General features: G+C 33.0%; 1 protein-coding gene across 6 annotated transcripts in view; it reads right to left on the bottom strand.

Annotated features, from left to right (window-relative positions):
- Positions 1-21,519, bottom strand: part of LOC131928838 (E3 ubiquitin-protein ligase UBR4) — a 46,585-nt gene that overhangs the window by 21,259 nt on the left and 3,807 nt on the right. For 2 of the 6 annotated variants that reach the window (XM_059284974.1, XM_059284976.1), the window contains exons 2-60: positions 20,542-20,639; positions 20,324-20,427; positions 19,901-20,030; positions 19,620-19,799; positions 19,320-19,533; positions 18,966-19,212; positions 18,743-18,802; positions 18,429-18,607; positions 18,185-18,296; positions 17,782-17,922; positions 15,384-15,507; positions 14,967-15,160; positions 14,692-14,777; positions 14,513-14,595; positions 14,237-14,322; positions 13,737-13,980; positions 13,404-13,527; positions 12,976-13,078; positions 12,554-12,689; positions 12,302-12,381; positions 12,084-12,206; positions 11,806-11,988; positions 11,579-11,701; positions 11,321-11,455; positions 11,099-11,190; positions 10,608-10,827; positions 10,386-10,467; positions 10,062-10,140; positions 9,849-9,939; positions 9,622-9,743; positions 9,310-9,416; positions 9,110-9,205; positions 8,836-8,954; positions 8,648-8,727; positions 7,608-7,805; positions 7,369-7,429; positions 7,063-7,257; positions 6,824-6,894; positions 6,453-6,600; positions 6,109-6,315; positions 5,815-5,844; positions 5,537-5,713; positions 4,927-5,178; positions 4,744-4,833; positions 4,529-4,621; positions 4,344-4,403; positions 4,010-4,234; positions 3,555-3,639; positions 3,139-3,211; positions 2,869-3,046; positions 2,571-2,618; positions 2,199-2,376; positions 1,994-2,064; positions 1,717-1,806; positions 1,472-1,609; positions 1,228-1,309; positions 873-1,089; positions 338-542; positions 67-232 (exon numbers count right to left, since the gene is read on the bottom strand). In XM_059284974.1, coding sequence (XP_059140957.1) covers positions 67-232; positions 338-542; positions 873-1,089; positions 1,228-1,309; positions 1,472-1,609; positions 1,717-1,806; positions 1,994-2,064; positions 2,199-2,376; positions 2,571-2,618; positions 2,869-3,046; positions 3,139-3,211; positions 3,555-3,639; positions 4,010-4,234; positions 4,344-4,403; positions 4,529-4,621; positions 4,744-4,833; positions 4,927-5,178; positions 5,537-5,713; positions 5,815-5,844; positions 6,109-6,315; positions 6,453-6,600; positions 6,824-6,894; positions 7,063-7,257; positions 7,369-7,429; positions 7,608-7,805; positions 8,648-8,727; positions 8,836-8,954; positions 9,110-9,205; positions 9,310-9,416; positions 9,622-9,743; positions 9,849-9,939; positions 10,062-10,140; positions 10,386-10,467; positions 10,608-10,827; positions 11,099-11,190; positions 11,321-11,455; positions 11,579-11,701; positions 11,806-11,988; positions 12,084-12,206; positions 12,302-12,381; positions 12,554-12,689; positions 12,976-13,078; positions 13,404-13,527; positions 13,737-13,980; positions 14,237-14,322; positions 14,513-14,595; positions 14,692-14,777; positions 14,967-15,160; positions 15,384-15,507; positions 17,782-17,922; positions 18,185-18,296; positions 18,429-18,607; positions 18,743-18,802; positions 18,966-19,212; positions 19,320-19,533; positions 19,620-19,799; positions 19,901-20,030; positions 20,324-20,427; positions 20,542-20,639 — 7,715 coding nt within the window. The remainder of the gene's footprint in view (positions 1-66; positions 233-337; positions 543-872; positions 1,090-1,227; positions 1,310-1,471; positions 1,610-1,716; positions 1,807-1,993; positions 2,065-2,198; positions 2,377-2,570; positions 2,619-2,868; positions 3,047-3,138; positions 3,212-3,554; positions 3,640-4,009; positions 4,235-4,343; positions 4,404-4,528; positions 4,622-4,743; positions 4,834-4,926; positions 5,179-5,536; positions 5,714-5,814; positions 5,845-6,108; positions 6,316-6,452; positions 6,601-6,823; positions 6,895-7,062; positions 7,258-7,368; positions 7,430-7,607; positions 7,806-8,647; positions 8,728-8,835; positions 8,955-9,109; positions 9,206-9,309; positions 9,417-9,621; positions 9,744-9,848; positions 9,940-10,061; positions 10,141-10,385; positions 10,468-10,607; positions 10,828-11,098; positions 11,191-11,320; positions 11,456-11,578; positions 11,702-11,805; positions 11,989-12,083; positions 12,207-12,301; positions 12,382-12,553; positions 12,690-12,975; positions 13,079-13,403; positions 13,528-13,736; positions 13,981-14,236; positions 14,323-14,512; positions 14,596-14,691; positions 14,778-14,966; positions 15,161-15,383; positions 15,508-17,781; positions 17,923-18,184; positions 18,297-18,428; positions 18,608-18,742; positions 18,803-18,965; positions 19,213-19,319; positions 19,534-19,619; positions 19,800-19,900; positions 20,031-20,323; positions 20,428-20,541; positions 20,640-21,519) is intronic. The other 4 variants (XM_059284977.1, XM_059284979.1, XM_059284978.1 and 1 more) reach the window with 3 other exon arrangements.

Raw genomic sequence — 21,519 nt, 5'->3', positions numbered from 1 at the left:
ATTAAAATCAACAGTTTCCCAAAAGAACAAGCAATATTTCACTATTGGGTGTAAAATGTTTCTTACTCTGATTGGCTGAATCTTGTGCTTCAGCAAACTTGACGAGGTTGACTGGTCTGGAGACAGAAACAGAGCGAGCTGTAACCAGCATGTGCTGGAAAGCTTCCACGTCAATATCTGGCAGGTCAGGTGATGACAGGCAGGACATGACATGTTTCAGCTGGGCTTGGTCCTAAACATACACATCCACAATGGTCAAAGCATTCAAATCTAAACTAGTTCGTTTATGCAACAACTTTTTTAAAAGTGATAGATACAATAGTAAAAAACAAGTCACCTTATGATTGTGATAGATTGTCTTAGTGGCAAAAAGTGAGGCCAGGAGAGATTTAGTGTGTAGCTGTACCAGGTCAGGACAGGTCAAGGTCAGCAGAGATGTGGCAAAGTTCAAGGCAATCTCCCTTGATGTGTCAGCTGTATTATCTGCAGAACCATTGATGGTGAAAGCTCCATCCAAAACTCCTAGCGCACTACCAAGTAGTCTGGAAGTGAAATAGCAGAGCAAACAATAAAATCATAATCCTATATAATAACTAAGTTGATTGGTCTATAACTCCAAAGAGGTGGAGCCAAAAAATACCTAGCTCAGAACACACTAAGAAGAATTATAGGAGTGGGAAGAACAACTATTTTTTAGATTTAAATATTTGTGTTATTTTTTTTCTTTTTTATGCCAGCCTTACAACAGGCCTTGCTGTTTGTTTAGGTGAATGGTTTATTTTTTTCTGCAATTTTCTTCATAAAGCTTTATTCAAGCAGAGTTGTCTCTATACTCTAGAACACATTAAGACCCCAACAGAAGAAAGGCTGACCTGTCTGCTCCAGTCAAGGGAAGTGTAGCTGCAGGTGTGTTTTCTGCCTCTGTGTTTGTTATGCCATTGCAAGTGTTGGCCAACTTTGGAGCAGTGGAGGCCGTGGGTTCTGGGAAGTCCTCTGGCTCTTCAGGCCACCCAAAAGCCTCTTTTGTTTTCACATACACCTTAACTGAGTCAACCATGGTGACAGCATTTGGATCCATGCTGCAGCCAACTAAACAATAAAATATTTTTAAATTACTTTAAGGTTTTTAATACAGAAGTTTCCTTCAACATTAATTTAAAACCAAAGTTATTTTAACTGAAAGAACAATGGGTTCTTATTAAAAAAAAAAAACATGAATGTACTCACAAAAGCAATCAAACTTTTTGTCAGCAGTTAAGGACTCCTCCCTTGTAAATGGAATGTCAAACCATCTAGCTCTTCCATTCAACTAACAAAATTAAACACATTTTTTATTAGATACACATAATTTTTTTAAATAAATATTTTTTGTGTGAAACAAATTTTAACATGAAATCTGCTAGTGTGAATTTCACTGCAACTAGTAGTGTCTGTCGTTCATATTTTAAAAAAAAAACCAGTTGAAATATACCTGAATGGGTATTTGTCTTCTGAAAACTTCAATATAAGATGGGGATCTTTCAATAGTTTGTGATCCAACAAAAATTCTAACCCCAACAGGCACTGTACTGTTGTTTGTGTTGGTAATCTCTATGTTAAAACCATTGGGCTGGGGAGAAAAAAAACAAAAAAATATTTATATCATAAATAAAAACAAAGATTTATATCTGGTTATTAGCAACTTAAAAAAAAAATTAAAATTGACCTTGTTCTTACCTTGGTACTAGCAATGTAGAGACCACTTGTGTTGAGCCTGTTCTTCACTTGTTGAGCATTGTAGATTTGTAAGATGTCATTTCCACCAAACTGTTTGATAAATTTTATTTAATGTAAGGTTGGTAGCATTTAATTAAACAGAAGAATACTTCTACTTTACACTAGTTTTAATCAAATAAGACACACGTATAGTATACACTTAGAAGTTGCTTTAAACCATACCAAGACTTAACATTGAAGAAATAAAAATGGTATATATGAATGTAGTTTATCTTACCTCCACATCATTGGAATGCTGGCAGTGTTCAAAGAAATCAACTGGGAATGAAATACTGCTGTTTGTACGACCTGGAATGTTTATCAAATATTTTTTTGAAGTTTTTATCAAACAAAACCAGATTAACTTTATAATTTTTTTAATGACACACTTTATTTTTTTTATTACTGCACTTATTAATTATATTATTTAGTATTTAGCTGACCTGATTTGACAATTTTCTTCTTCTTGACTGGTTTGAGTACAGCAATGGGACTTTTAGGCTGCAGATTGGGAGACATCCAGAAATTGGTGGCATCCACATTAGCCATGTATATCCTTAAGCTACCATCCTCACACAGAAGTATCATTGTGGTCCGGTGCTGAAACACAATACAACTTGGCTGAAGAATTTAAGTATAAAGAAACTGTTCTAATAAACGTTTTTTTTACTAATAGAGATCTGATATTACATGACATGCCTTAGCTCAGTATTGAAAATAAGTCAGGTCATATAATCAGATACCTATTAGAAAGCAGTCTCATGCTAATCAGTAAATTCAAAAGACACTATTATGTTACACAATGATAATATTACCTGGTCGGAGTTTGAAGCTGGATGTCGAATGGCTACAACATCTTGAATCTGTATTTGATATCAAAATTTGCATTATTTAAAGATAAAGCTTAAACTTTTCATCAAATTATTTTCACTAAAATATTACATATTTTACATCAATAATTTAGCTGGACAAATATATTTCCTTCATTTACCTAGATGGAAAATGTTTTTTCAACTATTTAAAAATCATCTCTATTGCTGCCACACATTTAAAAATCACTGAATAGAGAATGAATGGCTCAACTGTTTACATTAGCATATATGCAGCACCAACCTTAGCTTTAGATGGGAGAACCTTGATCTCCTGCACCATAATGACATCTGGCTTGACCATGAGAACTATGGGATTGTTGCTGGTCTGGGCCATGCAGTACAGAAGTCCAGTGTGACCCGGTACCTCAGACCATGAGACCAGAGGCTGGGAGTTCCCACCTTTGCTTCCCCCATTGGAACTGTGACAAATTAACAAGAGGAGTTTGAGTCTCTTACTTGTGTCTGTGATTGATCAGCTGTAAGCTATAAACTGTGAGGTATAGAGACTTACCATTTGAATGTGATTGGGAAAAGATTTGTAACTGTTGATAAGTCTTTGGCCACTGGGGCAGCAAAACTTTTGCCTGGACAACAGATAACAATAAATATTATACTTATAATGATTGCTAAGTTCTTGAAGTGTTAGTTGAGCCAGAGGTGAGTACTTAACAGACTGCTGATCCTAGCAACAAGAACAGTTCATTGTATATCAAATCAGTTTCACTAGCAAAAGTTTCTATTTTCCCACAAGGAAATGGCAATTTAACTAAACTTTTAAAACTCTCATTGTATTGTTGCAAGCTTAATTTCTATAACAATACAAGAATTGATAAATATATTAAGATCTTTTAACAGCTTATCTCTAAACCAAACATAACATTGCTCTGTTATATAAATTTGCAATAAAAAAAAAATGATCAGTCTCACCTGAGGAATAGCTAAAGAAAATAAGCTGAAGAGCATGTGAATAGTAGACTGAGACACCTCCACCAGCAACTTGCCCATTGATGTCCTGATACATACAATAATACATTTGTAAAAAAAACTGATTAAATTAAGAAAGAAGATGAATGTAAAGAGTACATCTACCGTTCCTGAGCCCACCCAGCTCTGATGGGTACCAAACTCATGTTAGGGTAAGTAAAGGCGGCTGGGCAAAGTGCTGACCACACAATCCCTTCATATGCCAAGGTCACAGAAACAAGTGAACTCTACTTCACTTGCCCCGTAGACCATCAGGTTTGAAAAGGAACCTTACTACTTACTGCTGAAGAGTACATCTAACTATTCCAACTTTTCTATTGATATTCTAATACACAATAGATGAAGCAAGAAATGTGGAGCAGGTAACTAGTACATCTAAATATACCACTGATTCATACCTTGAGATCAGTATGTTTGACTTCCATAACATTAGTGATGTAGAAAGGCCCATGTTTAGCAGAGCTGGAATCCTCCAAGGTCTGGGTGTAGATGTAGCCAGATGAAGCCATCATGATCATGGCTCTACTCTCATCATTAAAGATGAAGGTTACATCACGAATTTTGCCACTGGGTAGCAGGAAATAGTACTGTGGGCTGATAGCATCCACACCAAGATCATATATCTGTGGAATAAAAGCTTGTTTTTACCAAGTCTATTTAAACAAAAAATGGGTGCTTAACTTTATTTATCTATAAATGGAATGATTTTTTTTAATGTAAAACAAAATTTACCTTAACAAAATCAGCTGTGACTATAGCTAATTCAGTTTGGGAACCTGGCAGCCAAATAGCCTGTACAAAAATAAACATGTTTTATATAGAACTTATTGACAAATAACAGTCAAGAAAGAGAAATTATTTTTCTAAAAACATTATGTTTAAAATCTAACAAGTTTTGATAATAATAAATTTCTGACCTTGATAATGAAGTTTCCAGTGGCTAGAGAAGGATGCAGAACTAAATGATCTGCAACAGCTCCAGAACTTGTGAATGTCATCACATGACAATCCTGAATAACAAAACAATTTAGGTTTAAGTTTTACTGGCATTTATTAGTAACTTATCAGTTAGAGACTATGGTCCAGTTTAAAAAAAAAGAGAAAAATTCGACATATAGGAAAGAAATGTTACCTTAAGTCCACAGACAGCCAAGTAATCTTCATTGCAGGGGTTTCCTGTGATGGACAGGACAGTGAATGGGACTGGAGCTGATGACAAGCGCTTAGAAAAAATATTTTGAGTATTTTATTAGATTATGTTTCATGATTTTTGCTTAGAATATTTTTGTGAAACACAAACAATAACACAACTTACAGTTAGAGTTAACTTTTTCTTGCTGGAATCTGCTTGCTTCAGCAGGGCACTCAACTGTAAAATTGTCATTTTTCCTTTTTCATGGCTAACTGCCAGGTGTTGTCTCTTGCCTTGAGGGGAGGACAAAACACACATGGCCACACGACGCAACATGTGAGTGGTGATGAGCTGTCGGATGGCTTGGCCTTGATCTCCACTGTAGTTCATGCGAACATTCTCAAAGGCCCCTTCTTGTGACCCTAATGTAACGGTCTATAAAAGAGAAAAAAGCAATTAACAACTGTAATTGATTAATACGAATACTAGCAATAAGTCTGGAGATAATTACCTCAGAAACTTCAGCAACATCAACTCACTCATACCTCACAATATTTTACTTTATTATTTTAATGTCATAGTTCTAGCATAATTTGTCCTTGAAAAACAAAACCATTGTATATGTGTAGACTAAGGCTGGTCATGCCCACACAATCAAGTTATCAAAACCATTTTATATGTGAAGACTAAGGCTGGTCATGCCCCCACAATCAAGTTATCAGACAGAACTCAAGTAAACCTACAACAGCAGCTGAGCACACACAATAAATATAGAGAGTACTAAAGAAATTACCATGAGTTGATCAGTTGTGGTACTCTCCACTTCCTTGGGTAAACAATGCAGATCTTGTAAAGCCTTTTGTGCATTGATGCTGCTCCCTGCCAATGAAGCAACCTGGTACCTTTGACTCAGGGGTGGTACAATGTCATTGAGAATGTGCAGCACATTGGTTATTGTTTCAGATGTGTTCTGTGAAAATGAACAAGACAATAAGTATGTGACCAAGAAAAGCTGCAATTAACGGATTTAGAAGGTTTATATGTTTTTATAATTAATAAAAATTTCCTTACCAAAAGTGTTAGAAGCTGTTCTCTGTGATTCTGAAGAATAAAAAAACATTTGATAGGGATTTTTAACAGTTTTCTATTCATTATCGGATGATGATTCATATTTACTATTTTTATACTTTGTAATTTAGTGTCCAACTGTTATAATTACCATTAGAAAGTAAAGGATAGGGAAGAGGAAAGCATAAGGAAGAGGAAAAAAGAAATTAATCTTCCTTAAAAGATGAAAACCTCAAGTGAACAGAAGTGCTTTGACTTCTCGTTTAGAGTAGCAGTCAATAAAAGAACAGTAGCCACCTGTATCTGAGCACAAAGAGCCTCTCTTGCCTTGTTGTAGAGCTCCAGTGACCTCAGACCTTCAGATTTACCAGCCTCATTATCAGGGAATGGTGAGAGGCGTCGCCTCAATGAACTGTGGTGTTGGAGGTTCTCCAGTGCAAATGGAGACTGTGATAACGGGGCTACACTATCCAAGCCTCCCAGTGCAGTTCTCTTGATAAGGGCCTGCACACAAATACCAAACAGACATTTAAGATCAGTAAATAACGGATATGATTATTTCTATTTTCTTGACATATTAAAATGCATTTTGAAAACAGTTTTAAATTAAGTGTACAATTTGGAAAAAGGTGTGAACTAACCTTACAGCTTCCATCTTCCTTTGCACCACAATCACAAAAAAAAGAACCAAACTTGGCATAGGTCAAGTCATGATCTTTGTGACACACCTTTGCACACATGGTACACACACCAACTCCATCCACCATCTTGCATGTATGGCAATGATACCTGCAGCAGTTTTTACAAGAGGTTTATTTCATGTCCCATTGATTATAATATTGACTAACAGCAAACTTAGTAATCAGGTAGAATGTTTAGTATTGTGGTATTTTTTAATTATTGCATTTACAATAATAATAGTTAGCAGTTGTTACATTGTTATAAACATTTTACATCGTCATAATCGTTAGTTAGATTGTACAGTTTATTATAGTTAAAGAAAGTTTCTTACCAGTGTTGGTTCATGAACTCTTTCTGTGTAATAGTAAATGTACAAAGCTTGTTGTTTAAAGTCTCTTCATCCTAAAAAAAACAAAAATTACATTAAATTAAAGATAGTATCTTGTTTTACATAGTTTTAAAAAATGTTTAAAATATGATTTCTTAAAATGCTGAAACAGTCCTATATTTATTTTTCTGAGTATTTTCAATTGGACAAATTACTGAAGCAAACAAGTAAATAATTCAAACCGAATCTTCTCCAGCAGAATCCTCATCATCATGACCAAGATCTTCAGCCCAATCTCCTTCAGACTCTTGTGGAGGCAAAATTTCTTGCTCAAAAAGTGGAGAATATGACCTTGCCCTGTCTGTTGTTATTTTTAGAGCTCCCAGGATTTCTCCAATATAGGACAACAAACAACACAAAGTTTCCAGCAGTCCTTGCTGAAAATTTCAGATAAAATAGGTTTGAATAAAAAGCTTGTGACTACAGCATCTTAAACACACTACATTACATGTGTTTAATTAGAAATGTAACAAATAAGAATGTATCACCTTTTCATTTTCATTTGTGATTGCTGTTTCTAATGTTTCTTTAGTGGTCAAACTTGATTTGCTGGAATTTAATAATTATAGATAAAAATCAATGGAGTGAATAAACTATAGCATTTATTAATAAAAGAAAGTATCCATAAATTGTATTGAGTGCAACAATTATTATTATAATAAGTAAAATATTAATTTTGTAATCTAATTATTTAAAAATTTTAAAGTAAAGAGGGAATGTTAGTTACCAGAGCTCCAGCCATTGCTGGGCAGTCTGAAACAAGAGAACATGGCCATAACCACTTCCTGCTCCAGCCAGGGTTTGTAAAATGACCATCAAATCTGGGAAGGCCAGTAAATCAGAGCGCTGACTCGACTCCAAGAGTGGTCCTCCCATGGGAAGAATAGCTTGTAGAATGGTGATCACACCATCTTCACCAATAGGACTGGTAAATAGACTTTTTTGTTAACTTTTTACATGAGTAATTTACATTTTTTGTAAAATTTATTTAATGTGATCATGTACTGAAATTTCAATTATCTTAACACACCCCAATGGAATTTATATAAGACAGTGAAAAGCTGTCAGAATAATCCTGTTAGTCCACACAGAAACAAGCAGACTGACAATTAGGCATTAACATCTAAAGACTTTTAAAAATAAAAGATGTTGATACTGGCAATAAAGAACACTGTGTACCAGCAATTGCTGAGCCAAAGAAACATCTCAACTACTAAAATTTCATATTTAACATTATTTGAATTTATGGAACACACAAAAAAAAAGCAAGGTGTAAGCTTGCGATAAGCCAAAAAAAAATCTATTAACCCCTTTACCGTGTGTCACGAGTTAACTCGTCATATAAAATCTGGGCTTAACCGTACATCACGAGTTAACTCGTCTTCAGATAAAAAAGTCGTCTGTGTGCCGTGCGTCGCGAGTTAACTCGTTTTGATACGAAAATAGCATTGGAAATCAATAACAATGTAGAGGGAGGCTAATCTAACAGCCAATTCAACAGCGTATGATAAAAATAGGTCATCACGTGATGTTGGTACTGTGCTTTTGAATTACCTTCTTTATATTTACCTCATAAATTCTAAATGGCAACTCATTTTCACTCAAAATGATGTTTTATTTTGTCAGGACAACATAACAAATCAAATAATGAAAAAAAAAATACACTATTTCCAAAAGAAAATTATTTTTTTTTTTACACGGTAAAGGGGTTAATCAAGTAGTTTCCTAGTAATTTTATGGGATTAATAAGTCACATAAATAACAAACCTTCTTTCTCTGACAATATGCTGAAACAAAGTCTGCAATAAATTGTTGTTTTCTCTGACCACAGTTTCATCAGAGGTTTCCTGCAGACACACAAGTTGATGAAAATTAGAATCTGTTAAAACATTACAAACATGGAATCACATAGCAAACTAGGTGTGCATAACTACATCTAATGCAGTAATATTTACCTCTAGACCTTTGATGATTTTAGTCAGGAAATTCTGTAAATCTACTTTGTCAACTGTGGCAAGCCTAGTCAGACCTTGACAAAGGGCACGCAGGTTTTCATCATTTGGCTCTCTTTCAGCTTGATGAGAGAAGTCAAATTATTTTTAATGACATATGGATAACAAATACTTTATCATAATAAACCATCAAAATATAAAATATATTTTAAGAATGCAATATATCAGTATTACAAAAACAATGAATTCAAAGAATAAAATTATTAAATTAATTTACCAAGATGGAAAAGTTTGATGAAAAATCTCAGGATGTGAGTAGTGTATGTATCACTCAAATTGCTTCTTGCAACTGACAGCAAAAGTGATGTAATATCTGTACAGATGAACGAAGAGTAATTATTGTAACAGGTGGTCAAAATTTTCAAGTAAACTACAGTATAAAGTCTATTTAAAAACTTTCAAATATGTACATTTTACCTGCATTGTCAGTGTAGACTGCAGTGAAGGCTTTCCTGGCAGCTGGTTTCTCCAAATTAGTCTCAATAAACTTGATACATTCATAGAGAATCTTTTCATCCAAACCACTAAAATGGTTAGTACTCATTAATATAGAGAGCCAAATCATTATTTTGAATTAACTTTTTACTTTTTTGTTATTTTTTCACTTACCTATTACAGCTGAAATTGGGTCTTGGGGAATTTTTTTCATTAAAGATAATTTTTAAAACAATATTTAACTACATTAATTGTAATCTCCATGTGCTGCTTCCTAAAGTATATGAAGTCTACCTTTCAGCATCAGAGAATTCCACAATCACTTGGTCACAAGCTTGTATAGCATGCTTGTAAGCTTTCTCTTCAAATCTGGCTTCTTCTTGTGGACCCAAGAACTTTTCTTTCAGATTCATTACCTAAGACACAAGAAAAAAGTTACAACACCAGCAAAAGTTAACAAAAGGCCTGCATGTGCCTAGTTTGTCTTAATAACCAAGGACTCAAAAGTTAAAAAGAATTACCATGTCCTTAAGGTACTCGGTGGTCACATCATAGATGAGAGGAAACATGACCCTTATCAGCTCAGAGCTATTGGCATCATCAGGACACCATCTGTCAAGTTTTCAAACAATTGTACAGATTACACAACGGATTACATTTGTTCATAAACTTGGGGTTTTTTTAAATGTCAAACCTGAATTATTTGACTAGGACAATTAAAAAAAAAAACTTACACAATTAGATCACTTCCAAAACGGACCAGTGAATGAAGAACATGTCTCAGAGATGCATTTATACAAAATGGTGATTGACCTGATTAAAGTTAGAATCAATGTAGACAAAATTTTGGCTTAGCAACAACAAATACAATACATAAAATTAAGTTATTTTTATCACATATGATTACTGATTGATAGGTGTTTAAGTTCTACATAAAATAACTATTAATGAATAAACTAAGTAAATATATTGTAGTTGTATTTTTTACACAAAAAAAACACATAGGAAGATTAAATATTGAATTAAACTGGATAAATTGATAGGAAAACTGTGTATACCAGATAGTGTGACCATATGAGCACTATGGATGGCATCAATGTAGCTCTCACTAGGGATGGGATCTGCTGCAAACGCGTTTCTCTGTAAACATAAATACATAGTTATTTTTACCTTAGTCTTACTGAACCTATTGTCACTTCAACCTTCAAACTCACAACTAGACAACCCTGAGCCAGAGAAGTAGCAGAAAGAATGAATAAAAAATGTGAAACTAGGCTCACCCATGCTCCCATGGTAGGAAACTCATTGCCCCCACTACTGTTCCATTTGTCCACAGCATTCCTCACAGAGCTGGGCAAGAGGCCAACAACACTAGACCCTAGGCCTTTGACAGCACTGGGATGGCTTGAGCCAACACTCAGCACCTGACCAAATGCCTTCAGACGCTGGCTGGTTAAAGTTTTATCCTCTGGTGTTGCCACTTTGGTCAAGATGCAGGATCTACAAGTATTTATGTAATATTTATTATTTTCACAAAAATTAAATAAATATGCACAGTATAATGACAAACAAAACTGCAATAGTTTTCACCTCTTTTACTGAATTTTTTCCAACAAATTTAACATATAAGCTACAACTTTAACGTAATTATATTTTCTGGGTTTAAATGCCGTATTGAAAAACCTGTTAGGATTGTGTTTAATGAAGTTACTGTCCAAGCTAGCCAATCTAGACATACATTACAAACACTAAAAGCAACAAATAAACTAACCTGGCAAATGCACTAAATGCTTCTATGAGAGTAAAAATGGCAGGAATCAAGTCTTTAGTGAACTGCATTGCTTTGTTGGGTTCTGGATCAGTCTAAGATTTTAATAAGAAATAAAGAACAAAACCAATGTGTTAATTTTTTTTAAATAACATGCCAATGCTAAAAAAAATAAGTAGAATAGAATAGGTATATTTTTTTAAAAATATTTAAAGGTAAGCTCACCATTGCTTTAGTGTAAGTTTCATCTAATGACACCTGACATTTGGCCACCATGGCATCGAGAATAAGGATATCTGACATTCCTGGCAGATCTTTTGAGCTTAGTTCATTTGTTGAAATACATGGCAGTTTTGAAATCTGGAGATGTTGAATTTTTTTTTAATATTTGAAACTCTAATGACAAAACCTATTAACTGTTAATACTTTATCCTTATGTCTTTGCTTTAAAAAGTAAATAAAATAGTAAAAAGGATATTTTACCTGTTCCCTTATGTAGGACATGGCAAGCATCACATCAAATCTGCTGGTATTTGTGAGGGCTGCAGCTGTCTCCACAATCTCAGTTGCTTCTGTAGGGTTGAGCCCTTGTTTCACTAAACATTCCTGAAACAATAGAGCTCGAAGTTAATATAACATAAATATTGGTTCAACACTTTATATCATTTTAAAAGTATCTATTCTAATGCTGAAGCCATAATAGAACTTACTTGAGTCCACACTCCATAATACTTGTGCCCAATGCGAGGTGCCCACCGCAATGTATGTAGTATGTAGGCACCTTCCATAGACACATTTGTGTTCTTCAGAAGATGAATGTAATCAACTGATGGGGGTAGGCAAGACAGCAAACGCCACAGTAAAAGAAAATGGTAGTGCATTGCTGATGCATCCTGAATGTAAAAGAACAGCAAATTTCAATATAAAGTTTCTAAGTCTGAAAATGTTCATTTAACTTCCATGAATAAATTTTAAAAGCAGACTTTACCAGTAAAGACAATTTTTCTTTAGTTTTATCACACTGTGACCCTGCCATCAGAAGTCTGATACAAGAGGAGTAGAACTGGTTATAGTTGAGCTTGTATTCACGGCCCAGCAGAACACCCAGGGCCTGTGGATAATAAATACTTCTTTTGTTAGCATTTACTCAACTGGGGTGGGGTCCAGTCTAACAATAATATTAAGTTTACATTAAAAAAAACTTACGAGCCCATCAATTTTAGCAACATCTTGAATGTTGGGGTCAGGTGGACATAAGTGGTAGAACCTTGGCTTCATGGAACCTACTTTAATGAACACAAATTTTTCTCTGATAAATTATGTGCAACAAAAACAATTACATATAAAAGTGAATATGGATGGTCAATACTGTACATTATAAACAAGTACAGTGACTTTAAATTTTAGTGCACAGATTAGTTTTCAGAACTCTGCAGCTACAATAAGTTTATTTAATACCTTCAGAAGCCTCAGGTGGTTGTAGACTCCTTCTGAAGTTCTCCTCTACTTCTCGACATGGGAAATATTTGATGGATTTAGTGGAGGTCTCTTTATCTCCAGATTGAGCGTACAAGGTAAACAGATTGTGTTGGACCTGACAGAAACAAAAGTTAGTTTAAAACCTAAGGAACACTTTCAGAACATACAGATGAAGTAGAGTTCATGTTTTTCTCTGACCTCAACTTATGAAGGAATACTGTGGTTAAATATATTGGGAAAATTCAGTTTAAGAATTATATAAACAGACAGGAGCTGAGTAATCATAAAGAATGGTTTAGTCTTGTCCTCAAAAACTATTATATTATTAACCATACAATGATAACAGTTTAAAATTTCACTATTAATTAAGCCAAGAAATAAACGAATTAGTGTTTCAGTACCTGTTCCATGAGTAGAGCTGGTGGATCATAAAAGAAATGCAGTAGATATTCAAGTATCAGTACCAGTCTACTGAGGGCCAGAGGGACAGTTCTTTCCATCCGACTTTTAAAGTAAAAGAGTTTTAAAATAAAAGAGTTTTAAAATAAAAGAGTTTTAAAATAAAAGAGTTTTAAAATAAAAGAGTTTTAAAATAAAAGAGTTTTAAAATAAAAGAGTTTTAAAATAAAAGAGTTTTAAAATAAAAGAGTTTTAAAATAAAAGAGTTTTAAAATAAAAGAGTTTTAAAACAAAAATAATTAGAATACTTTTTCAAGTTTTCAAAGAATGTTAATATTAAAATTTTTTAATAAAATAAATATTTCACACTATCTTATTAAAAATTTATAAACAAATTGTTAACTGACTTTTATTAGTAAACTTCACTTACTTGCGTTCAGTCTGAGAAACATCCAGAATTATCTGACAGATTTTGATAAGGATTCCTTTCTTTTGTGCAAGACGTAGACCATGAAACAGAAACATTAGCACCTGCACATGTTCCACATTAACATCTGCAAACAGAAAAAGATAAATGATTTGTTTTAATGTTATTTTAAGCATTAATTTGTATTATCATTTTGTTTGTATTTATTTATGTGACGTGTATCAAATAATATAGCATCAATAATGACATAAGACTGAAGGTACAAATATTAATTGAGTATAGATTAAAAATTTATTATAAACAAAAGTACTAATCAAATTAAAAAGTTTTAATAACCTTCCATAATTTCAGTTTTATTTTCAGAGTTTTCAACAGCTGTCTGAAGGTGTTTGAGAAACTTGTCCCATATAGCTATAACTGCATTGTCAGCAGATCCTGCTTTAAGCTCTTTGTCCCCTCTCTCCTGTTGTTGTCTTAACAACAGCACACTGACCAGTACAGACAGACATCTTGGGTGGACAGTGAGTGGCCATGGGTCAGGACTTGTAGGACTTACACCCAGACATGTCAAGTAGCAATCCTAAGTGGGAACAATTTAACATTTTGTAAAAAAATTAGCAAAAAATATCCCTATGGTTTTATGCTAATAACATTCTTTAGTCTTCTCGAGATCACATAATAGTTTTGAAAATCATTATTAAACCACTGTCATGTTACAAAAATGTGTTTTTAATACTGCATTTTTAATCTGATTATGGGAAAAAAGTAACAGCATTTAGTCATATAAAGAATATTGGAGATATGACACACATAAAGTAAAATAAAAAAAATTTCACCTGTAAACTTTCTGACAAAACTTCAGTAGCAATCAAGTTATGGTTAAATCTTGCCAACATCACAGAGACAGATGTGTAACCTTTGTCTGAAAGAAAAATGGTTTATTAGATGTCTGAATTTCAACCAGATAAATTCTAATTTTTTTAAAAATATTTCCTTTGCTTCCAGAGTTGGAAAATTTTAGTTGGTAAATGAATTCCTTTTGGAATCCCATGAAAATGAGTATAAAAAAGTTTTGTATAAGGCTAAGTTGAAAAGAGGTGAAAGCTACAAACCATTGTCCACTCTAGCACATTCTTTGTCCAAGTCTTTAGTTAGTTGAGCAATCAGTGAAACTTGCTCCTGTGTGATTGAGGACCTGCAACATAAACATGTTAAGACAATCACCACGCTGTTCATAAAAATAAAAACCTCACCTTTACTCTATTTAAACACAAAATTGTGATAATTTTACCTGGTTATAAATCTGATGTTTTCATTGCGTGAAGTCAGGAGATGTGTGTTCAAAAAATTCATTATGGTGCTGACCAAGTTGGTGAACTGTTTAAATTATACAAGAACAAGTATTTATAAGTGTAGACTATCAAATTTTTAAAAATTGTGAAGTATTGTTTTCAAACAAAATTAACTTCAGTTACTGATACAAATAAAAAGGCGAAATGAATGTAAACTCATTTATTTATTTTTTAAAACAAAACAATTTAAAAAATACTGTAAAAGAAGAGTTACCCCTTCAGGCTCCCGTTTATCTGGGACAAAGCTTGGACTTCTTTCTCCAACACTTGTCTCTCTTTGTCTTTTCCCCTCACCCCCTAAAGCATCTACACGAGGGGGAAGAGGTGGTGGTGGTGCTGTGTTGGTTGAGTCACAGGGTGACAGAGCCTCCTCTAGCCATTGACCAAGTATAGGCTCTGAGTCATCATCTGCAACATCATGAAAAATCATCTTTTGAAATGTCTAAGCAAGAGAGTTGTGGATTCAAGGAATTTAATAAATAATATCATGTCAGAAAGTTAATGTCAAAGTAAAGTGTTTTCATTAAAACTGCATCTTTCACTAGAGCATTCAACCAAAAAAAAAAACCAGCTCTATAGTTGATAACAGAAATTCACCCAGTTCAGCATTTAATGGAAACTAAATGCTAACCTTCACTGCTCTCCTCTGATGTACTGAAGTCATCCTCATAGAATGTATTGGAATCTGATGTGCTGCTGCTACTGATGGTCTCTTGAGAATCAGAACCTTGCTTCATGCGCTTCAAATAAACTGCCTATTAAACAGAAATTTTAAAATTATAAACACTTATTCAAGTTCAACCATTTATTTTAGAAAAAGCTTAACTCTTTTCAATTCTCTCCCTTAGCTATCGTTCTTATAAGATCGACGCAGAAATGTGTTTTTTTTATAATAATCCCGAAGCTTTTTTATTTTTTTAAAATTGCATTATTTTCCTAATTGTTTTAGCATTTATAAAAAACACACATAAAATGCGAAACTTATTTTCTTTTTGTGAAAAAAAGCGAAAGAAAACGCTTGAACCGAGCATGCCTTGCTTACGCCATTTTGGATTTTTAGTGAAGTCGATTTGAGACAGACTCTTCGAATTAAATGAAAATAAAATGTTTAACACCGCAAGTGATATGAGTTTTTGTGGTGAATCGTCTGATAAAGATATTGTGGAAACAGAATTCGAAGATTCAAACGATGATTTGGGAAATATCTCACTCAGTTAATAACTCAACACAACATAGGGACTGACATCGGTGAGTTGACAACTTTTTTTTTCAATGTTAAGACTGAACATTTTTAATTAAATTGCCCCACCATGAACTTAATCATTATAACAAGCACTCATATTAATTACACCATCCTCTTCTGGAAATATCGATATAATATGAAGTATTTATATTATTTATAAAATATTAAATAAAAATAAAATAAAATGCACCATTCACACCAGTAAATTAAAAATAATGGTTGCTAAGGAGCTGTTTACAGTGTATGCTCTAGCATCTTGTAGCTTTGTCTAAATATTTCTGCTTTGTATTCACTGTTAACTAGCTATAGTTGCTTAGTTTCTAATATATATTTTAAGTATTTCAATATTCTCTTGTTTTTATAGCTATTACATTATTTTATATTCTAAGTATTAGGCCTATATTTATAATAAATCATCTAGCCAAGTCAACATATATTTCATGTTTTGATTTCAGACCCAAGACAGCATCCTGATGTAGATGGTGGACCTCCAGATCCTAAATTCCAACCTGCTAAGAAACATGGAACACTTCTTAGTCAATGGGGACATTTTAACTAAAAGAGCTGCTAGGGAATCCCTTAGCCCTGTGTCATTTCGTCAAGCTGTACTTTACAGTGGATATGGTGAAGACAATTGTTATGTATACCAACGGTTATGCAGCACACTGTGGACTTACAAGACCTATTTCCAAAAGGTGGTAAAATTTAACTATAGATCTATAGATGAGTTCTTTTTTTAGGTTTGCTGATGTTTGAAGACAAGACACCACAGACTTCCACCTCTGGCTTATCTTATGATGTAGTTACCATATCGTCACAATCAGTCTTGCGTGAGGTATATCTTTTATTTTTTGACAGCTTGTACACTAAACTTAAACTATTTAAAGATCTTTTAAATGTGAAATTGGTTTTTGTGGCACAATTATAAAAATAGGAAAGGTTTTCTTATTGCCCTAAAAGATAGGTCTTTTGAAAAAGTTTCAAAAAGAGGTGACATGCTATGGTTTAGCGAGGGTGACATTGTAACAGTTGAGTGGCGCGATAATAAAACAGTCTGTGATGTCAATCTTTGAGACAACTTATGGTTCAGTAAAGGTAAACAGCAGAACATAGGTAGGAGGTAATTATACACAGTTGTATGTTGATCAAGCAATTAGTATTCAGGAAAATAAGTAATAAATAATGGGGGGGGGGTCAGTACTAAGTGTCGCAATTGTGATACATATCTGTATTCACAAAAAGAGTAACTGTTTGTTATAATTTCACAAATCTTCTTGAATCTTGTTGTTTTTATTTTGCTTATCCTATTTTATATTAATTTATTTGCAGATTACTTTTTTATAAATTTTTTACTTATTTCCCCTTACACAGGTCATGTTATTGTTTATTGTATATTTTTTTTAGTTCTTGTCCTAAATGCATCACATAACCTTTTTTAAATGCAGAAATGATTTATCTATCCAATAAACATTACTTTGTTTCATTATAGGACTTGGCTTATTTTTTTTGTTCTTGGTGTTTTTCATGTAATTGTTTTTAAAAAAGTAAAATCAATTTTAATTAATTAATTAATTAATTGTGCCATCAAGGCCATACCTGCTACATTGGATTTTTTAATCTCTGCTGATTCTCTATTCAATTACCTAAAGAATGGTGCATAACACTATATACTTTCCTTGTTTAATAATGTCTAGTGGACATTTTACAATTGAGACCAGTGTACTCCAATATTTTTCTACTAAACCTGAGAATTGTAAAGAGTTAAGTAAGAATCATTAAATCAAACCTTTTTGAAAGCTGTTGACATGAGCTGTATCATCAGGTCAGGAAGGCAAATAGTTCTTAGCAAATGTTTTACTCTTGCCCAGGCAGTTAGATTTTCTAACAAATTTATCTCAAGTCCTGTTTCATCACCGGGAGGGGAACTCTGAAAACAATTTTTTTAAAATGTATTAAGAAATGTACAATACTTTTTCTATTATTCACAGAGTGTGCCCACAAAAAATTGGTCATTAAAATTATTTCAGTCCATCCAATGTCAAAAATAAAAGTATTTAAAGAAAGTTGTTCAGAAATGTTATAACAAAGTTATCTATGCAATAAACATTACACACATATACAGAAAGTTAATTGTCAATTGCATAAAATAAGGATTATAATACAGAACATCTAAATATAAGTCAACTCACTGAAATATTTTCATCTGATCCTTCCATGTTCAAGTCTTCTAAAAGTGGTGTCAAAAGTTGGATAGCATTCGTTGCTAGGGCAACAGCTGTAACACTCAGGAATGGAGGACCACTGAACAAGAGAATTTTAAAATCATTTTAAAATGCTGGCTATTCACTTCTTTCATATTATACATCAGATTGGGAGATACAGAGGATGGTAATGTGAAACAAGTGAGTAATCGGAAGATGAAAAATGTGATACCTTTTAGCAGATGTTGGTCTTGCTGGCAAATTTGCTGGTTCCTTCTTGGGTGTTGCCTCTGCTGGTGTTTTGGGCTTGAAGTCTTTCCTTTCCAAAATGGCAGCTGGTGTGAGCAACAAGATACCTTGTAAACCTTTTAATGTTTCCCAAGCAGCAAGAAGATTTAGATTCTGAGCCACCTACAGTTTCAAAATAAAAAGAATAAGACATTACAGAATTTTTATTCTAATTAACTATCCTTATACTACATTTAAAAGCTATTAAGTATTCTAGAAACAACAGCTTTTTATTTATTTTTTAAAATTGTCACTTACACTTCCACCAGCTCTGGTTGATGTTTTTACTGCTGAAGAAACCCAATTAAAGATTTCAAGCTGTAAAAAAATTGATTACTGGTTATTTTTTATACTTTTCAGATAAAACCTCTATTTTGATAAACAATAATGAAAATCCTGTAATGTTTTACTCAGTTTAATTGTTTTCCAATATCATTTGTAAATAAATATCACATTTTTTGCTATTGAAATGTAAACATACACTTTTTTGAACTATACTATGTCCTTGATTGTCCATCTCCTCATCTTTAGCGCCTGGTGCTTGTGAAGGACCAGATGGCCGTACAGCATTCACCACTGTGTCAGCAGTCGCAACAGAAACTGCAGCAAATAAGCATCCAAGTGTAATTTCTACAATGGTCTTCAGTCTTTTAGGTGTCAAAGGTTCTAATATTGGCAATGAAAATGCCCTCCATACATCTGAAACTTCTGTCAGTAAAAACTGGTACCTGTAAGTGAAGAAAATCAAAAATAAATGGTGGGTCTAACACAAAATTTTCCTTCTAAAACATAATAGCAAATTAAGGATTCTGTTAATTGAATGAATTTTACAAACCCATTTCTTGTAGTCAAAGCTTGGGAAAGTGTTCCAGGAAGAAGGAAAGCAGAACCTGCAAGTGCATCCTTGTAACGTTGCATGTACTTGCTGAGAAATGTCAGCTGTGTGCAGACACCCAGCAGAATATCAGCCCCATTCATATTCAGTAGAGACTCCGTATTTTTCTGAGCAAAAGCATTGCTTAAATCTTCTGTACCCTCTGAAACTTGGGCTACAAAAAAAAAGATTTGTAATAAGTACAAATACTTAGACAAACTTCTTAAATATACTACAAGATATAACATATAAAGTACTTACATATTAATGAAACTGGAGTCTTTGGTTCTTTGTCTGTCAAATCAGTTGTCATATCAGATTTTGAAGCTGATGATGTTGGTATCATGTCGGAAAATACTGAGGTCATTTGATCAAACAAGTCTGTTTGTGTGTCTAATCTTGGTAGCTTTTTGTCTTTTGATTTCTCTTTGTCAGGGGCATCTAAAACATAAGCAACATTTTAACATTTTAAACCAATTATCATAATAATGTATTTTGTTATGTTGAAATAAGCTGCATGTATTTATTGACAAGAGACTGACCATAATTCTTTTCTTCCTTTGAAAATGGAGGTTCTGCTGGCTTGAACAAACAGTTAAAGGTCACCACATCTGATCTGGACAAGCACTGACCTCCACGACATAGGCCATTTATTAGAATCACTAGATACTTCTAAATCAAAAGATACAAATATATTTTAGATTTTGAAAAAAAACATAGATATGTTTATACATTATGACACTTTTAATCCAAAGGAGCAGACAAAATTTCTTTAAACAGAGTATGTTAGAAATTATCATATACTTGTTCTATATTATATTTTAAAGATTTAAAAATGTTCATGATTATTTCACAAATTTAGAAGTTATTAAATTGTCAAAAGTTTTTGATTTTTTAATTTCAGTAGTCTTATTAAAGAAAAACAAGATACAGGTAGAATAAATCATAAAGTATAAACTGCATACTGGTGTAACTGCACAAGCTTTATTGGGTGTCTCCAATCGGTTGAGAAGAAAAGACAGCAATACTTTACAGGCAGAAGCAACTTGGGGAAGATTAGACTTGGATACTGAAATGAAATAAATATCTAACAAATAAGTGCATGACAAAGTTAAATGATTTCTTATTGTAATTTAAAACTAATGATACAAATTATTTAAAAGTAACAGTCCCAATCACTCACATGATCCAGACAATGAACATAAAGCATTGCTAGCAAGAGCAACAAAGAGTGAGAAAAAGGCTTCACTTTCCTCTGCATGGTTAAGAATTTCTTTCTCCCTAAAACAAACAAAATAAGTATTTATAAAAATATTATTTTAAATAACCAATATTGAATGTGTACTAAATTAATTAATAAACTTATAATAAAAAGTAATCAAGTAAACAAATTGATTTGCCCTGGAAACAAAAAAAAATTAATTGAACATACTAGAATTATTAAAAACTTAAACTGTTGGATAAGAGTGGTGTGAATTTTGTATTGGTTTTAGTATATACACATAATTATTATTTGAACAACACCTGGTATTGTGTGTGTGGTGGGAGGGAGGGGGTGGGGGGTGTTATCTGATCAAAACAATGAGCTTTAAATACAAAATGAATTATCTGCTTTCTATACCAGAAAATGTTAAGAACAGCTTTTTTTTCTCTTTGAAAATAAAGAGCCTGAACAAATTTGACAGTACAATGACCTGGTTTTCTAGGGTGATGCCGCTTTAATATAAACATGTTTTATTAATATTAAACATGCATAGACCTATAACATTTATTTATAATATTTTGATTCCCTTTGTCCCCCAAATTAATAATGGTGGAATTCTATTTTTAGATAAATGTTTATTTTACTATCTTTAGGCCCTATAGTTTATTAGGTGTAGTGTAAGGTATAGGCCTATATTTCTGTACAAGGCAAATAAAAAATCCTTTGGTTCTTTTGATTATCAGTTAAATAATGCATACTAAATATTGAAATATCCTAAAAACTTATGTAATTAATAATAAATAATATCAATGCAAAAAACACGGTAATAAATTAAACACCTTAAGCTATATTAACCGCTGATAGTATTGATATAGATAACTGATCTCTATTGACCAGAATGCCAAATTTGTACAGTGATACTTTTTTTTACTATTTTGGTGGCCATGATGATGAAAC

Source organism: Physella acuta, unplaced genomic scaffold (genome assembly GCF_028476545.2).
Source record: "Physella acuta isolate Inbredline_101_S28 unplaced genomic scaffold, ASM2847654v3 ptg001554l, whole genome shotgun sequence".
Taxonomy (NCBI): domain Eukaryota; kingdom Metazoa; phylum Mollusca; class Gastropoda; family Physidae; genus Physella; species Physella acuta.
Note: the sequence above shows the minus strand (reverse complement) of the source record. Positions and strands in the feature narration are given on the sequence as shown.